The 12,074-nt window shown below is 40.3% G+C and overlaps 1 protein-coding gene across 13 annotated transcripts in view; it reads right to left on the reverse strand.

The window, feature by feature from the left end:
- Window positions 1-6,120: 6,120 nt before the first annotated feature.
- The window catches only part of AFF1 (ALF transcription elongation factor 1), a 207,507-nt gene continuing 201,553 nt past the window's right edge, over window positions 6,121-12,074 (reverse strand). For 12 of the 13 annotated variants that reach the window (XM_027095842.1, XM_027095846.1, XM_027095841.1 and 9 more), the window contains one exon: window positions 6,121-11,589. In XM_027095842.1, coding sequence (XP_026951643.1) covers window positions 11,468-11,589 — 122 coding nt within the window. In that variant the 3' untranslated portion in view covers window positions 6,121-11,467. The remainder of the gene's footprint in view (window positions 11,590-12,074) is intronic. The other variant, XM_027095849.1, reaches the window with a different exon arrangement.

The raw sequence follows: 12,074 nt of genomic DNA on the forward strand, positions 1-12,074 counted from the left end.
GAATGGATAAAGAAGATGTGGCTCATATATACAATGGAATATTACTCAGCCATAAAAAGAAACGAAATTGAGGTATTTGTAATGAGGAGGATGCACCTAGAGTCTGCCAGACAGAGTCAAGTCAGTCAGAAAGAGAAAGACAAATACCGTATGCTAACACATATATATGGAATCTAAGAAAAAAAAAATGTCATGAAGAACCTAGGGGTAAGACAGCAATAAAGACACAGACCTAGTAGAAAATGGACTTGAGGATATGGGGAGGGGGAAGGGTAAGCTGTGACAAAGTGAGAGAGTGGCATGGACATATATACACTACCAAACGTAAAATAGATAGCTAATGGGAAGCAGCCGCATAGCACAGGGAGATCAGCTCAGTGCTTTGTGACCACCTAGAAGGGGGGGATAGGGAGGGTGGGAGGGAGGGAGACGCAAGAGGGAAGAGATATGGGAACACATGTATGTGTATAACTGATTCACTTTGTTATAAAGCAGAAACACACCATTGTAAAGCAATGATACTCCAATAAAGATGTAAAAACAATAATAATAAGCAAATAGAAAATCAATAGGAGTAGTCAAGTAAGGCTCAGGACTGTACAATCAAATTTTAGATTAGATCCATGGGCCAGAGAGAAACCTATGGTGAAATTCATTTTGGACATCCAGTGGGTTTCAAAACTTTCCAATATTTTATAGATTCTACGTTATCCAGGACAAATATCATTTGCTTGGACCAAGCAGTAAGTTTTAAGGATTAATGGAGCTTCAGATCGTGAGGCCCCACGTCAGTGATGTGAATGGAGTTTAACTCAGGGATTGATCATGGCCTGCAACGTTGGAAAAAATGGGAAATGCTGTAAGCAGCTCAAGATGCTTGTTCTCAGCGGAACAAACTTGGGAAGTGTCGTGTGATCATCAACCTAGTCCAAGTTTCTTAATTTACAAATTAGAAGCAAAATATAATCTCACAGAAATGAGCTAAGTATAGGAAAAGGCCTTCTACAGAACCAAATGCCAAGTGGCCAAATAAATCTGGCAAAATGGTTAACTTCAGTTGGCAGAGAAATGCAAATTGAGGTAGTATAAGACTTTTTTCAGGAATTCCCTGGCGGTCCAGTGGTTAGGACTCCACACTTTCACTGCCGAGGGCAAGAGTTCAATCCCTGGTCAGGGAACTAAGATCCCGCAAGCTGCGAGGTGCGGGCAAAAAAAAAAAAAAAGGACTTTTTCATTTTGCAAGCAAAGCTGGCAAGAATGTTAAGCTCATCCACAGTTGGTATCAGAGCTTTTTTGGGAGAAGTGGTTTGGTGACAAAAAAATTTTTTTGATTGGCTTATTGTTTGACCCAGAAATCCCCCTTCCAGAAATTTTTCCTGTAATGACACTTGTAGGAATGCAAGACAATGTGTGTACCAAGAATCCTCAGTACAGCATTGTTTGCAACAGCAGAATAATTGGGCCAGGGGCAGCTTGCCTGCATAATGGGAGAATGTTTAAATAAATGGTGATACGTCTTTAGTTACACAATATTTTACAGCCAAAATGATTAACATAGAAGACATATAGGGACTTCCCTGGTGACGCAGTGGTTAAGAATCCGCCAACGCAGGGGACACCGGTTCGATCCCTGGTCCGGGAAGATCTTGCATGCCGCGGAGCAACTAAGCCCGTGCGCCACAGCTACTGAGCCTGCACTCTAGAGCCTGCGAGCCCCAACTACTGGGCCCAAGTGCTGTAACTACTGAAACCCACGCACCTAGAGCCCGTGCTCTGCAATAAGAGAAGCCACCACAATGAGAAGCCCACACAACCCAACGAAGAGCAGCCCCAGCTTGCCGCAACTAGAGAAAGCCTGCACACAGCAACGAAGACCCAACGCAGCCAAAAATAATTTTTTTAAAAAAGAAATATAAAGTGGGGAGAAAGAATATAATACATCCAAATTTATGTTTAAAAATAATGTGTAGGGCTTCCCTGGTGGCACAGTGGTTGAGAGTCCGCCTGCCAATGCAGGGGACACGGGTTCGTGCTCTGGTCCGGGAAGATCCCATATGCCGTGGAGCGGCTGGGCCCGTGAGCCATGGACGCTGAGCCTGCGCGTCCAGAGCCTGTGCTCTGCAACGGGAGAGGCCACAGCAGTGAGAGGCCCGCGCACCGCAATAAAAAAAAAAATAAATAAAAAATAATGTGTAAGTGAACAAAAGTTATGGAAAGATGCACGAAACTTAATGGTTGTTTACTCTGGGGAGGAAGGGATGAAGTAGACTTGCTCTTACACTTTTTGCTCTATACGCTTTTGTGTCATTTGATTTTTTAAAAACTAGACTATTTGTAAATCAGTTTGAAAAAAATATTTTAATTCCAAAATGATACTTACATAGATGTAGATGTAGGCTTGGGGACCTCTGTAAAACCACTTTACCAGATCACTTACTCCCTTGAGATGCTTGTAAAGTCCTTGGTTGCAATCTTGTATACCAAGTCCTACCTGCAGGAGGAGGAGTTTCTTCAAAGGCTGCAGAACAAAGATGGGAAAGCAGGGAGTTGAATAGTTAACTGAAGACATTTTCCTAAAGCCCATGCACTTGAGTTCAATTGGTTTTCCAATAATAGTGTGTATATATGTAGAAATGTATGTGTGTGTTGTTTAGATGATAATTTAGCAGGGAAGAGATGCAAACCCATAATTGTTTCTGACCTCCTACATGTGAAATAAGGTAAATGAGATGTTAGGACTGGGCCCCAGTAATAGAGAAGGGTGATGTAAAGCACTTATCCAGAGCAGGCACATGGTCTTTTCAAGCTAAAATAGAATTGTCTGTTTAGAAAGTATTTCAAGGCCCGCCCTCCAGTCTGCTGGAAGGGCACAGGTCTTTATTACCAGAGCCTTGCTGTCTCACTACAGTCTTGGCTTTCAGCTGAATGTGGTCTGTGGAGAAACCACAAACCCTGAAAGAATCCTGCTCTAAGACAAAACAGGCTAGACGGGTACAGTTATCTAATCACAACCAGTAACAGCAGATAAACCTCCGATTATATTCTGGTAAAGACCCATTGGACTTCAAAGCTGTTTGGAATGGATTGAAGGGTTTTGAACACCTCCTAGGTGTCCTAATTTAAAGCAGCCTGGATTGTGACAATTTATATTCCCAAGAACCCTGGCAAATAGTAAACAAATATCCCTTTAAATAATTCAGGCGTCAAAAGTGCCTACATACTTAGAAGACAGACGCACAGAGAAAGGTTTGTATCTTACCTTAGAGGTGCTGCGGTAATCCAGCAGTAGTAAAATTGTCTCCCAGTGTCTGGGAGACAGTTCTTACATACCTTAAGATACCAGAAGCAGAAACTGCAAAGACATTGGTAGAAGTCAGCCTACTTAAAAAACTAAACAAACTTTCTTAAAATGTGTCATAATAAAACCTGCAAAGCAAAAGATAATTTGGAAATATTTACAACATAATAAGAGGTTAATATCCTGAATATATAAATCAAAAGGGAAAGATGAATAGCCTGGAGGGATAATTTGTTATTTTTTCTTTTACTGCTCAGCATCCTTTTCCTTCATTAACAGAACTCTTCCTAGTGGAGAACTCATTCCATATGATTTAAGTGAAAACTTTCCCCACATCTAGGCTCTTGAATTGGGTCTAGAGTATTGGTCCTGTAACCTATGCACTACAAATGGCAACTTCATATGTAACAAAAAACAGTACCATAAGAATGAAAATGTAAATGAAAACATCAGAAGACAGTCTCCCACCTATCAAATTGGGTGATTTTTTTTCCTTTTTGTGTTTTCCAAACATAATACCCATGATTGGTAAAGGACCGGATTATTAATGCATGCTAAAATCACTAAGTGAAACGTGGTTGCCACAGGGCAAAGCCCATATTTGTAAGAGTTTTGGTGATCATATCCTCACCAAAGACTCAAAGTTAGCATCACTAACAGGATGATTTTAGGTGTCTCCTGATGTGATGTAACATGAAATAATACACAGCACCACCTGTGAAAGTTTCTTGCCAAATACAATCAAGCTTCTACACTTAACCCAGGGACTTCCCTGGCGGTCCAATGGTTAAGACTTAGCCTTCCAATGCAGAGGGTGCAGGTTCGATCCCTGGTTGGGGAGCTAAGATCCCACATGCCTCGCAGCCAAAAACCCAAAACATACAACAGAAGCAATATTGTAACAAATTCAATAAAGACTTTAAAAATCGTCCACATCAAAAAAAATCTTTAAAAAAAAATAAACCTAACCCAGTTTATAGGAAATCTATATAGGAGACACAGATATGAATTCACGGACTCTTAGGGAAAAACAGGGCCAACATGTAGGACGTTGTATTACAAAGGTGTGTTTTTTTTTTTTTGTTCTGGATTAACAGAGAGACATGACAACCAAATGTAATGCCTGAAACTTCATTGAGTCCTGGCTCAAAAAAAAAAAAAAAAAAAAAACAAGCTGTAAGACCTCTGGGGGACAATTACAGAAATTCGAATATGAACCGAATATCAGATGTTGAGAAATTTTCTTAGCTGATATAATGGTATTGTGATCCTGCTGGATAATGTCCTAGGAAATGCTTGCTTAAGTCTTTAGGGGTGAAGCATAAATATACACATGCACATATACATAAAGAAAATATGGTGAAATACTGTTGAATCTGCCCAACTAGTTTGCTTCAGGGATGGCCATGGGAGCATTCTTTATACTATCCCCAGATTAGAGATAGTCTCAATGTTTAACAAGAGGGTTGGTTAAATAAACTGGTACAACCATGCAGTGGACAACTACTACTGAAAATGTATGAGACAAGATATGACGAAAGTTTTTGTGAAAAAAATGAAAACCCAGGTTTTATTACCCATATTTCAAGGCCTAGTTCAAGTGAGAGCTCTTCCCTCAGTCTTCCCTTTAGTCTTAAGCGGGACTAAAACTTTCCCTTTCCCGCACCTGCCATTGCATGCTCACCAGTTATTGCTGGCTTGTCAACTCTGTGAGCTTGCCAAGGGTGGGTCCCTGTTTGTTCATTAGGACCGATATAAGTAGAGGTCAGCGTAATATAAGGAAGAACAAAAAGAATCAAAGAGGAAGAGGTGGGTAGCAAGATCTTTATCAGTATTCAAAGACTGAAGGGTCACCTGTTGGGATATTGTGGTGCAGTGAGGGGAGGGAGGAAGTCTAAAAAGGCCACCAGTCTTGAGTGTTTATGGCAGAGGCACCATACCAAGCACACCATCTAATGTGATCCTCAGCACCTTACTAGGTAGACACCAAAGCTGTAACTGTTTATAAGAAACCCAGAGAGGCTAAGTAACTTGCCCATGGTCACATAGCAAACCAGAGAGCCAGGATTCAAAATTAGGAAGTCATCTTTCAGCACCTGGAGTATCATTTCTTTTGGAATGGCAAAGGGAAGAGAAACCAGATGGACTTTAGATTTCTTCCCATACCAACATTCTACAAATATGTCTCCCCATACCCAGCAAACAAATTGAAAACAGGCAAATGTGGTCACTGTTGCACCTGGCAGTTGATGTTGAGATAAGCAACACTGGTGCTATTAGGCTAATTTGTGATTGAGATCTTTTCTTTTTTTAATTATTTATTTATGGCTGCATTGGGTCTTCGTTGCTACGTGCCAGCTTTCTCTGGTTGCAGAGAGCGGGGGCTACTCTCCGTTGCAGTGCATGGGCTTCTCATTGCAGTGGCTTCTCTCATTGCGGAGCACAGGCTCTAGGCACATGGGCTTCAACAGTTGTGGCTCCGGGCTCTAGAGCACAGGCTCAGCAGTTGCGCCGCACCGGCTTAGTTGCTCGGTGGCATGTGAGATCTCCCTGGACCAGGGCTCGAACCCATGTCCCCTGCATTGGCAGGCGGATTCTTAACCACTGCACCACGAGTGCAGTGATTGAGATCTTGAAAATAAACTGAACAGAAAGATGAGCTACCCTCTGCCCGCTCCTTTCCCATTTCAACAATAAATACATACTGTGAATAAGGGCAAATTATTCCATGTGAGACTCTCCTTGGCTCTAAGCAGTAATTACATATAGCAATTTTAGGAATTATTTATTCAAGCAAAGTGAAAGCATGGATTCCACGCCAATGATTTCTCTAAATTTTTATTAATTTTTTTTTTTTTACAGCTCCATCCTCTTGTGAAAAGTAAAGAATTTGAAGACGAACAAGTCAATTACATGGTTTTTTAAACAGCAATTAATCCTTATTACAGAGAACAATAAACAAAAGATCTGTGGCACGGTATCTTTGGAAAGATCTTTTGCAAATTTTTCTTCTAAAAAAAGAAAACTATAATTCTCACAGATCACGTATGTCTCTTTCAAAGGACTGTACAAGGCAGCTAAATTTTATTCACAAAAGCCCCTAGTTTCAGTTCCATTGCTGAAGTAGATAAAACACATGGAGTCCCCCTTGTCTGTGTTGCACATCTTTCCACTGAGCGCATCACTGCTTCCCTATCCTACATACAAAACCATTGTGTGGACTAGATAGCTGGCACATTATTACACAATAATTAAAGAAAAGTTCATATTATTTTAGAGACAGACCAGTGATCTTCATTTATCAACTGGACAATTTATTCTTTTTTAAACAATTTTAATAATACCAAGATTTGACTTTCCTCCAAAGTTATAAGAAAGCAAAAAATATATAATATAATATAATATATAATGGTAATAAATAAAAAAAGGCAACCCTGCTCAGGTATCATCCAAAATATGATCACATTCAGGAGAAGAAAGACAAAAAAAAACCAACACAAGATTTGGGACACACGTGTATAAACACACACACCAACATGAACAGTGTATACTTGGTATCTGAGGAGGGGATGTGCAGTAATTTTAACAATACATGTTGATGGCCTGAACAAAAGGCGAGTACTGCCTTTTGTTCTTAAACAAAAGTTAATTAACAAAAGTTAATACTGCCTGTATTCAGCATCACTTAAACATCTACTTGTAAGCAAAGCAAGTTATCTTCCTTAGGTTAGCCACTGCCTGGTCTGACCAGTGCAGCTCGGCCAGCCTCGCTGTCAGTGGTCTTATTTCTTTGTCCTTCCAGGTCGATATAGTAATATCTAGGCTCCCAGGGAGCTGTAAGTTTCCTTCCTGCTGTCTTGGGTAGAGAAATACAGGCACTTCTCTACCCAGCACAGTACCTGTTGATATCCAACACACCGCGAACAGAAAGAATAGAGTGGCTTTCCCCGGGACAACAGGAAATTTACAGCTACCTTAAGAGAGGTGGCAGATGGGTGCTTGTCAACACCTCATAAATACGAACTAAAGAGCATGGCCAGTGGTCACAATTCGTTCTCAGATTTTCGGTGACTGACACAACTGGATTGGATATTTGAGGTGTGTATGGTGGAAATACCACTTGCAATGTTTGAAGGAAAATCCCCAACACCATGTTTGTTATTCTGCCACTCCACCTCCCACAAACAAAATGACAAAAATATAGGAAAAAAACCTGCATCCACAAATTCTAAGTAGGACCAAAAACAAAAGAGGCAACCACTAGAGCAAGAGAGAAAGGGACCAAGTACCGCTACAATCCTGACACCCCTCCACAACCACAATGAGGAAATCTCTACATCTGTGTTTCTAAAAGAAGGCCAAATATTCTAGCAAGATTTAAATACTGCTAATCAGTGGTAAAGAGTGTAAGAGATGAGGTGGCAAAGTTTTTCACAGATTTTGTGTAGTGTCTGGGCAAACAAATCCTTAAGAGAAAGTAGAATCTGTGTGGGAGGTAGGGAATCAAGCCTTATTTGATTCATTTACCTAAAGATGCACAAATACACCTCAAACTTCATGAAGCAGAAGAGAAAAAGGTGCAAGACCCACCTAACATCTCTTAAAGCCATGGCAAAATGAATACAGCATTATTCCAAAATTAGGTGTGGTCAACAAAGGCACAATAAATATATCCAATTTAGCCAGCCTCTTAGTCTGTGTGTGTGTGTGTATATGTACACACACATTTCCTTTCATATATCAGAGATAAGAGTTTTATTCATTTTGGAGGGCACAATGGTTTCTTTTTGCTTCTAAAAATTACTGAACAGGAATCATAAAAAAAAAAAGTTAAGCTCCTGATCCTACTAATGTTAATATTTAAGGTACCAATTAAGGCAAGTTTTCAGCCAGAAAGGGGTAGTTTGTTAGCTTCTAAACATCCTGAGATCGGGAATTAAAGGATATAGGATAAGGGAGATAAGTGTGGTCCAATTTGTCTAGGGGAAATAGCTAAACATTTTGGTCAAAACAGATTATAAAATAAAGGTCCTTTTGTTCAAAAAAAAAAAAAATCAAGAGGCTTTTCCCATTCAGTATTGTGATTAAATCATAGCACCAGCTAAGTCATTTTCCTGTTGTAGTTCTGGTCCTGATAATATGCCAGCTGGACCCTCCCACAGCTGGCATATGAAGGACGTTTTCACATTCTTAACCCAGTGTAATTTGGTAAATTTCAGTGAAGTGTTTTATCATTGTTTATCAGGGCCCTTAGTCTGGCTAAAATCTTAAACTCGGTGATTCACATTTTAATTACCTCCAGGAAGGACAGAAACATTCAACGTTTTTTAAAGTAAAACAGTGTTCTTCCATTTCCTAGTAAAGATAGACACACACACACGAAACTGTAGTGCCAAAGGCAAGGTTTTTACACTCCATTTTTACTCAAGATGTTCTGTATTTGTCTCACTGTGAAGTGTGTACTATTACGGTTGTTATAAGAACTTCACATATTCAAAGGCTTGATTTTATAATCTAGTCCTTTCAATTATCTACCTCAGTACAAATTTTGCCTTTGGGAATTTAAGCATGCAGTGGAAAAGTGCAAATGATTTAAAAATCCTTTAGATTTCTATATACAACTGCAACAGCGAAAAGACCTTATGAACCTTAAGGATTCATCAGCCACTACCCTTTTACATACTCTACTTTAAAAGTAGCCATTAAGAATTCTTTTAGGTAAAATGCATTTTGCAGTAAGCATCAGAAATATTCCATGATCAAAACAGTACAAACTGATCTCTGCAAACTCGTTAGTTTTTTAAGGGACAAATAAAATCTTAATATAAAGGTCAGGGAAACAAACACACACACAAAGAATAAGGCCACTGAAAAAGCAATTACCTCTTTTAGAAATGGCTGAGAAATTGCCTTGGAAATGTCTTCAGTCAAGGGGACACTGTGGCTCCTGACAAGACACACACACTCAGCACGGTCTGCATAGATCAGAACCTGTCCTCAAGAACACACTCTTCCAAACTGACAGGTGGCTTGTACTGGGGAGTGACGGGGTGAAGGGAGCGGGAATGGCCAAGGGAGTAAGGGGGAAAAAAGATGTTAAGTAACCACATAAGCCTGCTTCTGGTGTCCTGTCTCCTACATATAAGAGATGGACACACAATGCCACAAGCAGACAACCTACCAGGCAATTACTGTTCATTTAACAACAGGCTGCTTTTTAAACGAGTAGTTTAAAAAGGACCATGGCTCTGCTTTAGAACATCAGTAAATGAAATCAGTCCATCAAGATCGCACATCAAGTTCTTATGCTCGGATATTACTACTGTTGTAATTCTCTCGCTTTAACCTAAACATGAAGTAACAGACCTCTGTCCTAGCTAGTGATAACCAAAGAACAGGCTGGATACCGTAAGACACTGAAGGAACAGCTTCACACAAACAATTTATATTGTGAAAAATAAGCATCACTCCCATCCGCTACACATCCCTTTTATATAGTTACCAAGAAAGTTCTTACATTCATCATACGGACCTTAGACCTCTTCATTATAAATAAAGATGGTACTCCCTTCTTCACTAATGAACATGACAATGTCAAACATGCTTGGTAGGCAACAGCTCGTAGGGGGCGGAGATGGGGTGAAGGCAGAAAAATAAACCAGTTGTAGCGTTAACACTCACTCCTCAACTGTAACAGATGTGCAAATTCTACTTCTAAAAGGGATAAAAAGAATTAGCTTCTAAAAACACTGCACTCGAAATAATGCTTCCAATAATAACCCTCAAAGTTTCAATGAAAAAAAATCTGTGCTTATGGATATGTGGGAATTCTGTTTGGTTTTTTTTCCCCCACTTTAGGTCATTCAAAATAAACTTGGTTTAATGTACAGAATCTGGCAATAACAACTTATGGGAAGGCCACAGTTCCTCTTCAATCTAATCACATCTAGTTGATTGAGAACACTCTGGACTGAAGGCATGTGGTGACTTTTTTTTTTTTGAAAGTCTAATAAACCACCCCAAATCTCCACAGCCTCTCAGGGAGTTAATTTCCCCTAGACAATCAAGGGCTCTCCAAGTCTAGTTTTGCTATAAATATAAAGTAATTCGTAGCAGAAAAATATAGCCTCTCTAAGAAGTAGATTTCACTTTTCTTTGTTCGCTGACAAAACTCTGAGTTGGTAGACAACGTGAGTTACCACATAACTGGAGACCACAGATCAGCACCTCAAATTCCAGCTCTACTTAAACAAAAATTAAAAAGCACTTCAACCATCTGGTCACGGATAAATGTTGGTTTCCTTCTTCCCCAAAGTAGAAAATGCAGAGTACAGTCAATGTGACTGCCTTTCTCTGGAGCAGGGGGTGGGAACGGCAGCGCCCAGTCCTCCGTGGTACATGGAGATGGGGATGCAGATGGGGGTGGAGACGGCTTCCCTGTGCGCTGAAGCTCCTCTCTCCCCCAGCCCAACGGGGCCACCTTCCAGCACAGTAACGGAGAAATCAGAGCTGGGTTGAACGTGCAGTATCCAGGCAATGGGGGGTCGGGAGGTGGGTTGCCTTCAATTTTATAAATTAGGACAATACCTGGTATTATCAAAGCCACTGTTCAATGGCAGAAAGTGGGGTACAGTGGAGTCCTTCACAACTTATGTTTTATAGATGACCATTAGAATTTATTAAACAAATATTTCCCCCAAAACTTAAAAGAAAAAAAAAATCACCCACAAAACCCTACACCACAATTCACTGTTTTAAAAAAAAAAAATTCCTTCTAGGAATGAACTAATGTGGCTACTGAGATGATGTGAATTTGCTTCCAGAGTTGAAATTGCTCCTCCTCATTTCATTTGCATCCTGCTGGTTAAAAAAAGACGGAAATGTTTCTAGACCATTCATAAGCCCACTCAGGCTACATTGCACTTCTGTCCTTTAGCAAGGAAAGGCAAGATCATCTCTGAGGCCAGCCTCCTCATTTCTGCTTCTACAAAACCATCCTGTCCAACCAATGATTCCATAGTTCTTGAGTTTCAGTGAACAAATATCCTGGCCATCTCATGGTGCTTCTCTTCTCGAGTTTGGTATCCTGATGAGACAAATGTCTGGACTGTTTTGAGGCTTCCAACGTGCAAAAAAGTTCTCAAGGCATCAGATCAACCTGGGCCTCCATTAAGGTGTTTTGGTTACTTGTTTCAGCCGCTGAAAGCCCTGTCTTGTATAGCGCACCAGGTCCATCAGACTGCTGTCAAGGGCCAGGGTGCACACACCTGTGCCGAGCTGAGCAAAGAATTCTGCAAACAAAGCAAGCCCAACATGTAAACACACGTGCACACACAAAATAAACGTGAAAACATAAAAAGGCAAGGCTCCAGAAACTACATTCCCACAGTATTCTGTACGTCATCTAGCAGAGCAAAAAAAGAAAAAAAACCTCACCATCTACTGTAATGGTTTGCTAACTCTCCACATCCCTCCACTAGTCTAAAAAGGGAGGAACTAAATTTGTTTCAGAGTGACTCCCTAATGCCTGGCACAGTGGCTGACAGTGGAAAATACTCCATTTATACTTTTGGATCAATGGACACATGAATGAAAATAAACAAATAAAAATACTCAACATGTTTAAATAAAAAAAAAAAGCATCATTAGTTTGCTAAGAAAGAAAACAAGGTTTGAAGAGGCTGTGAGGAAAGTAAGTGGCCACAGCCAGCTGGCCGACTTCTTCCCTATAGCCAGGAAAGAGCACGTCAAGGCTTTAATCTGGTATTTACATATA

Source organism: Aethalodelphis obliquidens, unplaced genomic scaffold (assembly GCF_003676395.1).
Source record: "Aethalodelphis obliquidens isolate GAN/ISIS:26980383/991018 unplaced genomic scaffold, ASM367639v1 scaffold95, whole genome shotgun sequence".
NCBI lineage: Eukaryota > Metazoa > Chordata > Mammalia > Artiodactyla > Delphinidae > Aethalodelphis > Aethalodelphis obliquidens.